This window comes from Hibiscus syriacus, unplaced genomic scaffold (genome assembly GCF_006381635.1).
Source record: "Hibiscus syriacus cultivar Baekdansim isolate YM2019G1 unplaced genomic scaffold, ASM638163v2 tig00110387_pilon, whole genome shotgun sequence".
NCBI lineage: Eukaryota > Viridiplantae > Streptophyta > Magnoliopsida > Malvales > Malvaceae > Hibiscus > Hibiscus syriacus.
The window spans coordinates 7,357,057-7,371,609 of record NW_024062717.1 but is presented as its reverse complement, the minus strand read 5'-3'; the positions used below and the strand labels follow the sequence as shown (position 1 = coordinate 7,371,609).

General features: G+C 35.8%; 1 protein-coding gene across 1 annotated transcript; it reads right to left on the bottom strand.

The window, feature by feature from the left end:
• Positions 1–2,724: 2,724 nt before the first annotated feature.
• LOC120122689 (UPF0548 protein At2g17695-like) lies at positions 2,725–4,167 on the bottom strand. The gene is made up of 5 exons (XM_039141813.1): positions 4,067–4,167; positions 3,876–3,936; positions 3,597–3,773; positions 3,302–3,506; positions 2,725–3,068 (listed from the first exon to the last, which is right to left on the bottom strand). The coding sequence occupies exons 2-5, from the start codon at positions 3,932–3,934 to the stop codon at positions 2,895–2,897; spliced, it is 615 nt and encodes a 204-aa protein (XP_038997744.1). The 5' UTR covers positions 3,935–3,936; positions 4,067–4,167; the 3' UTR covers positions 2,725–2,894.
• Positions 4,168–14,553: the final 10,386 nt, after the last annotated feature.

Below are 14,553 nucleotides of genomic sequence, written 5' to 3'. Positions count from 1 at the left end.
AAGAAGTCATGCCTAAATCGATGAATTTCTAGTTTCATCGTTAAGTTACACGTTTATACAACAAATTCCTGATAATCCGTAAATCTCCAAGTTATGAGTAAATACCTGAAGAATAATTTATCGATGATGCTCTTTTGATAGAATTGTTCGAAAGGGCTGAAATAAATGATAAGTTTGAATTTGATAATAAGATTGAACGGAAAAAAATGATTGTAATACACTGGATCTATAAAATGACCAAAATACCGTAGAATGGAAATGACCAAGAATATCACCAAACTCAGAAATGATTGGATATCCTCGAGCTCTGAAATTAATGAAATAAAACTGAGCACCAAAATGACCAAAATACCCTTATGGCCTAGACTAAGTAGATGTTTTGGATTAATTAAGGAATCCAAATAAGCATAGGTGTTGTACTACCCTTAAAAGTTATGGAACATATATTAAACCGGGCAACCAACGCTAAGGCTATATCAGTACCTGAATGGCATAGATGCCACTTGAATGCTTGTTCGTCTCCTTAAGTTTGTATCGATGATAATTTTGGAAGTATTCAGCTCAGCTCAACTCTAGATTGCATTCAGTACTAAGAATTTGATATTTTTTCGACAAATCAACCACGAAGACCAAACTGAACTGAACGAAAGTACAATATGTATATGAAATTCAGAAAACGTCCAAATTACTCTGGAAAACTCTGAAGTAACCGGGATATACTTGATTGTTAAATGAAATAAGTAACCTCAATGACTGAGGATTAAATAAGTGATTTGGATGAGTCTGGAAACGTTAATGAACTTACATGATGTAATGTTCTTATGGGTCATGAACTTCAAATCAAGTACGTCAGCATTTCATGATATCGTTGAAGCGTGGAAATGAAATAAAGACCCTTGGAAAACCCATTCAGCGATGACTCGAAAGATGATTTATGGACATTAATTATATTTATTAAAGAGTGAGTCCCTGAAGAACAAAGAATAAATCATTCAACATGCATTAGTTATGAGAGTTGTTCAGCTTGAGTTATTTCGATAATCCGATAAATCGACACAAACTGTAAATGTCTTAAACCTTCATTTCTTCCTTATCAGCTCAAGTCTCATTCTGAATAATTGATAATTTCTTCAGTTATTGAACTCTTCCAATAGTGATTCTAAATTCCGACATTCTATCTGTATACTGAAGATCCATGTTTCTCTGCCTGCTAAGATTATCCAGTATCTATGAATAATATATGTAAACTCTGGATTCTGCTAAGATCCATGATTTTTGACCTGGATTCTGATATGATACTTGACCTGAATAATGTTTTGATTTTTGATATATCCGTTTACGGACGGAACATGTTTTATTTGGGGGTATTGTTGGAGGAAGAATACTTTGAGGCTCCTCGGCTTTGTGCTCAGTGCCTTACTGGATGTGACGGGGTTGTATGGTTCTGTTGAACCTACACGTTTTGGACATGTTCGGTTGGGGGAATTAATATGGTTTTTAAATTTTAAAAATATATTTTAAAAAGATCTGTATCATTTCACTGGTTTTATGGGAACACACTAGATAACCTATTATGATCTCCTGAACTCAGTCATCCGAAATATTTCTCTGAACTGAAAGCTCACTGTATGTTACTACTTGAAATATCAGTAGGATTTCCGCTCAACATAAAGATCTATAGATGTCTGAACCGATAAGGAAATATAAGTTTATATGTATTTGCACGTTCTTCAGCATCATCTGGTAGTTCTGTATTAATGAGCTTTCCGAAGCTCACTCTATTACTCACCATTGCAGGTTAAAAGAATTGTACTAGTGTAGCTATCGACATCAATAAGGGAGTTCCTAAGGCGTTGCTTGCAGAGTATGGTACATGTGATTAGGGGACATGTAATTGTATTTTGTTTTATATACGAGTCTGAAAATCTGTTTTGTTTCTGAATGCTGATAAAGCAATTATAAGTTACATGTTTTAATAAAAGTTTTAAATTTTCCGCTATTTTACATTGAGTCGCTCCAGTGGCCCTAATGTGACACTCCAGATCGGATCAGGTTATCTGCATCGGTCTGAGGGGGTTACAGAGGGACTCAACAAAACAACGCCTTATAGTCGAAGGACTATTTTTAACTTTTAATAGTTGGAGAACTTAACAAAACAATATGCTATAGTTAAGGACTATTTGTCTATTTTACCCTAAAAAATGTATGTGTGTTTCAAAAATGAAATATTATTACGTAAATAATTGAAATGTAATATTTTTCAAAATTAATTATCAAATAATGGTTATTTTATAGTTAAGCAATTTTTACACTTTATTATGTATAATCAATCATTTTAATAGGTTAATAAATTATTAATAAATCATATGTATCGTATCCATCAATTAAATTATTCTATTGCATGTTCTATTATATGTAATGATTTTAATTTAAAATTTTGGTCAATCAATTATTTAAATATATGAATTCATTTTAATGATTGGTATTGTCGATAATATCCCCCGGCTCTTGGTGGGGATTATTGTACTGGAAACCACGATTCAGAAGAAAAAGAAAGAAATTTAGAAATCCTCCAAGGCCTGTTAATATAACCTGTAAAAATAGGGCAGTGGCAGTTGTCCAAGCATTTTAGATCGTTGGGGGGCGCTATAGAATGTTACTGAAATTTCTTATGCATCATCTCCTTTGACAATGCTTAACTTTCAATTTCACAATCCAGAAGAGGTCATGGAAAATGAAGGATATCTGTAAACAGAACCTCATTTACACCATCCAATTCAAAGTGATTACACCTTCAGACAGTCGAAGACTTCCTAAGAATATAGGCTATCAAGCTCAAAGTTTCGATTTCTCGATTTGAACAAACCAAGTATATGAATCGATATATACTGTTGCTAAACATGTTTCAGAACCGCATTGGCAGATTGATGAGCGAAATACTTTTGCCTCAGTTGAACATAAGGGTAACCTATAAATGATAGAAAGTGAGCAGGCTTTGAGAAGGAAAGTACTTCATACCACACTTGATCGTTCTCATCCAGCTCGATCGAGAAACGTTCTTCCCCAGCCTGATTTCCACCAAAATTTCCAAACCATGTTATCATCAATCAGGCTAGTAATATGCAGCAATAAGCATCAACAGAACTGATTGTATTCACCAAACTTTTAAAGGCACAGGAAACAATTCATACAGATAACCAGCCATTGCGAACTCTAAAAGAAAACAATAACTTCACCAAACCAAAAACTCAAAGAGTCATTACAACTCAGAAGAATGAGGTACTAAGTAGTAAGTACTAACCAATAGGTGACCTTGTAATGTGCCACTGCCAAAACCAAAGGAGGCAGCGGCTTTCTTAGTCTTAGTCCTTGTGTTTTCCTTTACATACACCACTTGGAGAGGCATCATGACCCATGGCAGAAATTCCTTGAGACAAACACAGAATTTCTCCCCACTTTGAATAGGAGTCTTGGGATCAACAAATGCCCAATCTAATCCAAAATGCCTACAAACAATACCAAAATTTATATGGCTACGATATACCTCTGTTGCAGTTATCTCCATATACCAAAAACAACATGCAAAAACCACAAACCTCCAGTTCTGCAGTGCTGTCTTGCCCTTTTCATAGGTCTCAAAACCAGAACCAACAAAAACCCTTGCATGGTTGATTAAATAACCATCTTTGGAGAGCTCCTTGTCTTCCTTAATGCAGGAAACCGGCTTTGCAGTAGCTGCTTTGTATTTGGCGTCATAGTTGAATGTGCCAGACCTGGTGATGACATACACATCAAAAAGGGCAAATTCCCCACGAGAAACAAAGAGAGTATACCTAGTTTGACTTTAGAAATCAACTAGTAATATGATTTAGTACTTGTTAATGCAAGACTTCTGTTGTTCAGGAGAAGGTCGAACCCAGCTCAAGAAAACCATTTCTGTCAAAAACCATGAATAATCCTCAATCACCCAAAAATTCAATTAATAAAGCTTTTTCCCCCAAAAAAAATGAACTTTAATCAGGAAATGATTAAGCTTGCAGTTAATAAACCAGAAAAGGAAGTTTGCCTGATATCCAAACAACGAAATTGCCAAATTGGACGATAACAGTGAACTGTTGCACGATATTATCACCCGGGAGTCTTAAACCGAGCTAGAAGTAAGGTGAAAGGTTGAAAATGGCCAATGTGCCCATTTCATCGTAGACCCAACTCTGTTATAAATGTAGCTGAACTGGGCCTGCCACTCAAATTACGCTAGGCCTTCTATTTACTTATTTCTCCAACTCAATACGGCAAAAGTAATTTATTATATTTTTATAGACTCAGTTATATCTAGGGACGATAATCGATCAGGTTGAATTTTTTATCCATCCAATCTAAAAGTTGAAGTCTTTCACCTACATCCGATTCAACTCGGTTTAAAAAGGCCCCAATTTAATTAAAACTTGAATTCAAAACTTGTGTACAACTAATCTGACCTAAATATATATATAATTTATTTTTACGAGATAAATAAAGATCTATTTTAAAAAATAAAATGGAAAAATATATTATTACAATTATCTCTAAATATATAAAAAATAGTTATAATATTATATTTGGTCAGACCAAATTTTACCCTAAACTCAAATTTGATTGACCCAGATTTTCAAAATTAAAATCGAACCGTCTGGGTCAAAACCTTTTAGGTCTAGATAAAATAAACAACCCTATTTATACTCTCATCAATATTATTATTAAAATTATTTCTTTAAAATATATTAAAAATATATTATATAATTTTAAATGATATTTAATTTATTAAATAAATTTATCGTATTTACAAAAGTGAAGAAAATGAATAAATATATTTAGAGAAAATAACCTCAGTGACCGAAAATACCTTATAATATACGATTTTAACCAACTTTTTTTGGATTTACGAAAATGACCAACAAATTCGCAACGCGAACTCCAATTTCGCAACCCAGTTTCCAAATTCGCAATGCGAATATGTGAATCGCAACAAAGAAGTAAAATTCGCAACGCGTTTGCCAAATTCGCAAAAATGAATTTCAAATTCGCAACTGAATTTCAAATTCGCAACTCGATTTTCGAATTCGCAACACGAATTTAATTTCGCAACAGGTTTTAGTTTCGCAACACAAATCTTTTGGGTATATAACTACGCAGCAGCAACAACTCATAACCTAAATCCCTAAATCACAACTCATTCCATCTCCATCTATCACTCTCTCCAGCGACATCCGTTCCTATATCCAACGACATCCTTCCCCATCTCTAATTATTTTTTTACATAATTTTATTTATATATAATTTTTCAATGATTTCTCTCCCAAATTATCAACTATCAACTTAATAAATGTATATTTTTCTCTAAGTTAGTGATGATATGTAGTTTATAGCTCGTTTGTTTAGTAAATTAATTTACAATTTGTAGAATGAAATCATCTAATGTTGATCATGTTTGGATAGATTTGTGTTTTGGAGAGTCATGGGAGAATGTTCATGGTATTTTACAATATGAGCCTTTACCCATGAATCTTCAACTAAAATTGTCATTAAAAAAGTTAACTTATGAAACTCTAATGTTACGTGTTGCAAAGAAATTGAATTTAGAATCTCTAAGTGAATTTAGGCTATCTTATCAGAGAAAATGTAAAGTTTATTTGTTAACCGACAATGAAGATGTTGAACGATTCATTGCTTACATTAGTGTTTCGCAAGAAGATGATGTTACATTGTATATTGTTGAACCTAGAAGTAGTGAAGTTGGGTCAGTAGCGGGTAGTAATCAACTAAGTTCTTTAACCCCAGTTTATGGTGCTCACAATGTACAACGTTGTTATCAACCTCAAAATTTAATGGTTCCGCCACAATTTCATCACCAAGAAAATTTTGTTTCACCACATTTCCAATACCAAACACAATCTCAAAACCCACAACCTTTTCCTAATCCAAATCCCAATTAACTTTCAGCACAAAATTCCGGTTTTCGTATTGACCAGTTAGACGATTATGAGCCAACAGAAAAAATTGTGAGTACTAGTCAGTATTCGAAATTTGATCTTGGTCAATACCCGGACTTTGATATTGGTCAATACTCGGATTTTGATGATGTTTTAGAAGAAGAAACAGACCCTGCGTGTAATGATTTTGATATTGGTCAATACCCGAATTTTTATGATGAAACAACCGCTGCCAAGGAAGATGTTGTTGATGATAATGAGGAGGAAGTTACGACTGTGAATGAACATGTTGAACATCCATTCTATAATTCATATAACCCTGAAGAAGAAGAAGAATAAGAAGAAGTCTCCGAAGAAAAGAAAAAGAAGAAAATTCCACGGGAGTATAACTGGAATATGCCAAAATTACTTCAGATACCGGAAGAGTTGGTAAAGATAGCAATTGATTATTACACAAAAGTTATTCGCATCAAGAAAGATGATTGTTTTGATACAAAGGAAGACTTGAAGATAGTTTTGTATACGAAATGTGTGGAAGATGACTATCAACTAAAAGTTAACAAATCAAACAAAGATCGTTTCGAAACAAAGTGAATTGCTACACTAAAGAAGTATATCGACAGACTTATGCGAGATTGTCTACCCTATTCCACATCCTTCTGAGTGGGACATACCATATGACTTACAAACAGTTTTGCCACCAATCATGGACAGCAGGCTACCTGGCCAACCAAAAAATCACGATCGTATACCGTCTAAGGGTGAAGAGAAGAGGATATCGACATGTAGTCGGTGCAAGGAAAGTGGTCATACAAGGTTGACCTGTGGATCACCAGTGCCATCACAATCATATTCTCCTCTACCAAAATATGGATCCTCATCAAAATCCAAAGCTCATATGGTGCCAAGCAATAGGAAATCAAAATTGCAATCAAAATCAAAATCCCAATCACAATCGGCTTCACCTTTTGAGACTTATTAACTTAGGTGATTTTTAAATGCAAACGTTGTATTAGTGTATATTATGTGTGAATGCATACATTTTCAGTTAGACATTCATTAGTAACTTGAGTTTAAACATTGATATGATCTTTTTAGTTGTTATCACTTATCAGATTGTTGTCTGTTATCTTTTTGAAGGTGTTTTCCTTGAATTCGCAACGCGAAAGTCAAATTCACGTTGCGATTGATGCGAAGTCAAATTCGCAATGCGAAAGTTAAATTCGCAATACGATAGTCAAATTCGCAACGCAAAAGTCAAATTCGCAACTCGATTATCGCGTTTCAAGAACATGCATACAAGAGGACCAAAATCCCCTCTGGCTCCCTTCGTTTATTGTGGCGCAGTCTCATCTCTGATCATTGTAACTTTGAACTTTTTTGGCTTCTTGTTTCCAGAATTAGTCCAATAATCAATTGCATTCAAGTATTTCGCCAAATGAGCGCTCCATCCCTTACAAATAATATCTCTCAAATCAGACAATGGTATGTAATTTAACATGCTGTCATATACTATTGTCTTCAGGGATGGGAGCTGAATCTCGAGGAGAAGCCAATGACGACGATCCAAAACAGGGATAAACACCTGTAATATGCCATAATAAATCATTGCGCACATCAAATAAAAGACGTTCCAAAACAGGGATAAACATCTTTAAAATATTCAAAAAATAAATACTAACCTTATCGACCTCCCACAACGCAGGATAAAGTTTAGCTTTTCCATTAACCAACATATATGAAGCATCTCTCGAATCCTTCAAGTGAGCTACGTGAAAAGACATCGGCATAATAGTTCATCGAGTATTTTTTATTTTCTTCAATTTCCTTATTATTAGAAGACGTGACACCCATGCATCAATATGTTGTTTTATAAAACAAATACATATATTAGTGAATTTATTAATAAATTTTTAAAAAAAATTAATTAAAATGCAATATAAGAAGAATATAAAACTTACCACCCCTTCAAGATAGCCATTATCTTCAACCCCTAATAAAATACCTCACCAAGACTGATCAAGAAACAAATGAATAACATCGTCGAGTTTGCATATGTCAGAATAACACCCCTTGCTCCGCTCATGTAGATAAAAATCAACTGCGATCTTAGCCCAAAGGATATTATCCGTAATTGTGTCCGGTAGTGTTCCTCTCTCCTGCTGAGGAATGGTACTGGCCGGTAACACATACGAAAGCCAACTCGCATCCATCATATTGGGCACGGGAGGGGGTTTATCAATATGTCGACATATGACGCCATGAATCGAGATCTTGAACGGTGGGATAGACCTCTTGAACGATGACATGGTCCTCTTGAACGGTGGGAGGGGCCTCTTGAACGATGGTAGGGGCCTCTTGAACGATAGGAGGCGCCTCTTGAACGATGACAGGTGCATCGGGCTTCTTCTTACAGAGTCTTGGCACTAGTGGGGTGAAAGGAGACGTAATGGCACGTACACGACGTCTGATGCGTGAACCCCGTCGTGCAAGAAAAACCCGACATAAAACATCTACTTTATCGGGACGCTGAAAATAAATTAATACATAAATCAGTAAATAAATAAATAAATAATGTCAAAAAAGGTTATTTGCATTTTTAGTATAATATTAAACAAATTTACCTCATTGCGTAGAGTATGAACCTCATTTTGCAACGATGAAACAATCTCACGTAGAGCGGCTACCTCATCACGTAAAGTAGATACCTCACCACGTAGCGCACCATTGTCATCGCGAAAAACATCCACCTCACCACGTAAAGGTCGTACCTCATCATGTAGCGCACCATTGTCTTCACGTAAAGTACCGATCTCATGACACAAAGTACCGACCTCATCACGTAACTCCCCTAACTCATCCCGTGGAGGTGGAGAACAGGGAGATAAATGTCGTGGCCTCTTTGCCGGTCGCCTATCATGAGGTGATGGTGGAGAAGAAGCTTGATGATGTGATGGAATAAGTGATGGTGGAGGTGGAGAAGATGCTCGATCAGGTGATGGCTCCGGGTGTCTCTGTAAAATCGGCCCGATCAGGTGATGGATCTCGAAGTAAGGGGTGCTCATCATCCGTCCCATCAAAAAACCGCTTACTAGCTTGCCACCAATCAGTGGCAAGCTCAGCCTCTGTGCGTGTCAGCCTCTGTAATGGATAGTTGGCCTCCTAACAATATAAAAGATCAAACAAAGTTAAACGTGTACTAGTAATAACTTGTTTATATATGGTAGTATTTGTGTGTTAACTTACATCATTCATCGTTGTATATGGGAGTAACTCTTCCCAATCCAACAGGTGGATCCTCCTCTAGGTAATAACCCCAGGAATGTCATTTGAATTTTTTATCGCATATGTCTGTATGCTGGGGAAAGCCTCAAATATCCAAATCTACAAACAATATAATACACAAACATCAATAATTATTAAATAATTAATTATAAATTTGGAAACATTATATAAAAATTCTTACCTTAAAGGCCCAAATAAAACCTACCAAAGTGTATTTAGAACCATCGCCCTGTAAACGTTTTCGGTCCTCAAAGGCAGACGACAACTTCTTCCAGGTAGCTTTTCATAGATATGAACCCCACGGAAACATGTTCCATGCATTTAGGTTATCTACCAATAATATTAGGTCCTCAGAAATAGGTTGTCTATCCTCTTTGCCTAAAAAACCGGCATGCAAAAGTAATAAATGACATACTCGGACAACATCAAGGTCATCCATCCGAGTAAAACCATCTTTAACAAATAATCTCTTCAAGTCGTCGACGTGTAAACTCGGCTTCGACTTTGCCAGCTCAGGAAAAACCCGAGATAACCATGATGGGCGGGAGATATGACTAGTGTATCGGGTTACTTCATCGTGTCCTAAGCGTAAACCAGTGATTAAGCAAAACTCCTCCCGCCCAAAACAAGTATACGCCGGAGGAAAATGAAACCATATCTCTTCATCACTACTTTGTATCCTCTCGGGTAGATCGTTAGTCATGGTCTGAAGAAACAAATGTGTCAACATAGCATCTCCACCCGGATGTTGTACTTTCAGCCATGACCCGAAGCAAGTATCCTCAAACAATTTTCTTTGTAGAGGTATAAGCGTCGAAGCAATATTAGTGGCTAGGCTTAATTTATTCCTTAAGGTCAATTGAGCTAAAAAAAATTTCTACAAAAAAATAAACATACCAAGTTAGATATACCAAAAACTAAAAATTATACATTATAAACAGACATGATATTAAACAGTGAAAACAAAGCCAAATATAATTCAAACTAGCACGGTATTCACCTAAGTCATTATTCCATCATAGTTCACAAAATGCATCAGATAACATTCCAGAAGTAAGCACTTATAAAACATTTAAAAAGACAACATATAGGTTTAGTGCAGGTTCAAGGACAACATAAAGAGTAGTAGTATATTCTTGAAGCTTAAATTCGCAACACTGTTAAGTTAGTATTTGTCTTTGTTTTTTGGTTGAGTAATGCAATTCATTCAAGTTTCAATTTGCAAAAGAAGAGTAGTTTCTGAAACTTAAATTCGCAATGCGAACATGAAAATCGCAACGCGAAACTAAATTCGCGTTGCGATTTTCGTGTTGCGATTTTCATTTTCGTGTTGCGAATTTAAGTTTCAAAAACTATTCTTCTGCAAATTAAAACTTTAATGAATTGCATTACTTCAACCAAAAGACAAATACTAACTTCACCGGGTTAAAGACTAAACAGTTTAGCAATATTGGCAGCAACCGAATGAATTTACTAAGCAATCTAAGTGAAATGGTTAATCTATATATTGAAATTACCAGTAAATTTATCATCAATATAAGAAAATTCTAATAATAATACAAAAATTTCAAAATAAAAATAAGAGATTAAAAAAATTAACCCTTGGTGGTAGATTTTCCATTTCTGATCGTGAATGGTTGTGAGGATTCCTATGAGAGATAGAGATAGACGGATTTCGTCGGATATGGGGATGGATTTCATCGGAGATGGGGACGGATGTCGTCGTAGAGAGTGAGAGATGGAGATGTGACTGAGTTGTGATTTAGGGTTTTAGGTTATGATTTGTGATAATATTGTTTTCATTTGTGTTGCGAAATTAATATTGCGAAAATAAACGCACTTTGACTTCTGTGTTGCGGATTTGACTTCTGTGTTGCGAATTTGGAATATAGGTTGCGAAATTGGAGTTCACGTTGCGAATTTGTTGGTCATTTTGGCAAATCCAAAAAAAGTTGGTTAAAATCGTATATTATAAGGTATTTTCGGTCACTGAGGTTATTTTCTCATATATTTATATGAGAAGAACACACATCTTGCGAACACATTATTTGATTCTATGACCTCTAAGAAGAAGAACATTTTCTTTAATCACTAAAATCGCTCGATGAGTTTAGAGTTTAAATGTTACGAGACATGAATTATAATCTACCCTCATAGTATCTTTGAGCTTCTTAAATTTGTTATATAGAACCAATGCTACCTTCCAAGAGTAAATCTTATGTAAGCGGTACAAATGCCAGTGTAGATTAGTATGCTTATTCATTGTATTCATACCTCCGCAAGTTTTTCCAATTCCATCGCTCTACTCAAATTCTGGAAAAAGGTTCACCATGGATGAGATGTTATGCGATTCAAGCGAAAGATTGCAGTCCATCACATGGTTGGAATATACTTTGAAATATAGACTATGAGACTCTAGTATAAAGAAACTATATTCTCTAAAGATGAGAATTACAAAAAGGAAAGGTTTCCTCACCTGACCATTAATAACCCAGGTTGGGAGTCCTTCTAAATTTACTTCTGGACATGCCTTGATCATTTTAGTTCCTATCCATCAGGAAAGCATTCGACATAGTCCAACAACTTCGCCACCTCACGTCCGAACATCTGCGTCAGTTACTAATATATTTATCCCACAATGTGATACCTGTAAACAAATCAATAATCATTGTAGGGTTACTGATATACTTATCAGACAATCTGACACCTGTAAAGAAAGAAACTTTTCAATCAGGTAGATATGGTTTTTGAAACCATCAATACTTCAACCGGAAGTTGACACATGACATTGTTTTAGAATATAGAATGGGAAAACTAAATTAGCCACGTGACACGCCAAGTTTACATTATTATTTTCAAACATTTTCTCATAACAATATTTATTGGGAAATAATCGAGTAACGAGTAATTTCCCTATAACCAGATTAGTGAGAATGCGAAATAAAAGCGGAAAAATGATACCCGAAAAATTGATAACGGAGTTCAGCCAATTGTGCCTACGTCTCCGGACTGCTGCAGATCTTTTTCTAAGAGAGAAAAATTATAGGTGTTTACAAAACACTCACTACTCACAATAAAGCTCTCTAGTATTGGGAGAAATAAATGATTTTGGGATAATTTTGAAGCTAAATGAGCTACGGTATTTATAGTTGAAGCTTAGGGACTAATCTTTGAAAATACCCTAAAGTGTAATGACTAAAATGTAATTTAGCCATCTCAAAATTTCAACACACATTAATTGCACCGAATTCGGTGCATTAATATAGCAACAAAAGATGACTTCTTGATGATTTTGGTAGCCCCCTTATACTCCCCTTCTTGGACTTTCAACAATCTCCAACTTGAAGATTGATTTTAATCTGTCTTCACACCTCGATCAATGCATCAGCATTTATGGTCTTGTTACTCTAGCATGCCAACTGAAGTTGAACACAACTTCAGTTTATCCGTTGTCACCATCTTTGTTAACATGTCTGCCAGATTTTGAGCTCCACTAATCTTTTCAAGTTTCAAAATCCCATTTTCCAGAAGAGACCGGATAAAATGATACCGTAATTGTATGTGCTTCGTCCTGGAATGAAAAGAAAGATTCTTTTCTAGATGGATAACACTTTGATTATCGCAATACAAGACATTGTTTTCTTGTTTCTTGCCTAACTCTTCCAAGAAACTTTGGAGCCAAACCATCTCCTTGCTGGCTTCCGTAACAGTGACATATTCTGCTTCAGTTGTGGAGAGAGCAACTATTTTCTGTAGTTGAGAAACCCAACTCACTGCAGTTCCTCCTAGAGTATAGACATACCCTGTAGTGCTCATTCTGATGTCAACATTTCCAGCTAAGTCAACATCTACATAGCCTGTCAGTATAATATCTTCACCTTTGAAACAAAGTGCTTTGTTTGTGGTACCCTGCAGATATCTGAGGATCAATTTGAATGCTTCCCAGTGTACTTTTCTCGGATTATTCATGTACCTGCTAACAGCTCCCACTGCATGAGAAATATCTGGTCTGGTACAAACCATGGCATACATCAGACTTCCAATTGCTGAGGCGCACGGCACCTTCACCATGTGTGCACGTTTTTCCTTCGGCTTTAGTGACTGTTCTTTGGAGAGTCTAAAATGAAAACCTAAAGGTGTACTTACTGGAGAGTACTTTGTTGATGTACTCAGCCTGTGATAACATCAAAGTCCTTGACTTTGTGTCTCTCTTGATCCTCATCCCAAGAATCTGCTTTGTAACGCCCAGATCCTTCATAGCAAACTACTTCAACAATTTTTGCTTCAAGTTTATAATCTCTTGCATGTCTGAGCCTGCAACGAGCATGTCATCAACGTACAATAATAAAATAATGAAGTTGTTGTCGAACCTCTTGATGTAGCAACAATGATCTTCTTGGCATCTGGTAAAACCACTGCTACTCATGAAGCTATCGAACTTCTTGTACTACTGTCTAGGAGCTTGTTTTAAACCATACAAGCTCTTCTTCAACCTGCATACCAGGTTTTTCTTGCCAGCCTCTATGAAGCCTTCTGGCTGCCTCATATATATTTCTTCCTCCAAATCACCATAAAGGAAAGTTGTCTTTATATATAACTGCTCAAGATGTAAATTCTCTGCAGCTACAATTTTCAACATCAGTCTGATTGGAGAGAAAATTTCATTGTAGTAAATAGCTTCTTTTTGCTGAAAACCTTTGATAACCAATCTTTCTTTGTAGCGTTTGCTCCCATCGTGCTTTACTTTGATCCTGTAAATCCACTTGTTGTGGAATGCTTTCTTGTCTGATCTCATCTTTCATGGAAGACTCCCACTTGATTGAATTCTCCACTTGAATCGCTTCATCATAGCACTCTAGTTCACCATTTTCAGTCAGCAACAAGTAGTGCAAAGAATGAGAATACCATTGGGTTGGTTTAGGAATTATGGAGGAGCATCTCAGTTCTGGTGTGTTTGGTTCTTCTTGAACTGCTTCAGGATTGATCTGAATATCATTTCCAGAAATCTCCTCGAACTCAGCAAATTCCTTTGTTTCAGCTTCGACATTGGAGCTACTTGATTCTACGGTTGACCTGTCTTTGTACATCATATTCTTATTGAAAATGACATCTCTGCTTCTGATGATCTTTCGATTTTCATAGTCCCAAAACCGGTAATCGAACTCATCACCGCCATAACCAACAAAGGCACATTTGTTGGACTTAGCATCAAGTTTACTTCTTTCAGGAGAGTCTATGTGTACATAAGAAATACAACCAAACACTCTTAAGTGTGAAAGATTTATTTCTTTCTTGCTCC

Bases quoted from the DNA above. Each gene is read 5' to 3' on its own strand.
- LOC120122689 (XM_039141813.1), bottom strand. From the start codon at position 3,934: ATGGTTTTCTTGAGCTGGGTTCGACCTTCTCCTGAACAACAGAAGTCT. The intron at 3,774-3,875 runs GTACTAAATCAT...TGTCATCACCAG, and splicing joins CAGAAGTCTTGCATTAACAA to GTCTGGCACATTCAACTATG. The intron at 3,507-3,596 runs GTTTGTGGTTTT...TATTGTTTGTAG, and splicing joins ACAGCACTGCAGAACTGGAG to GCATTTTGGATTAGATTGGG.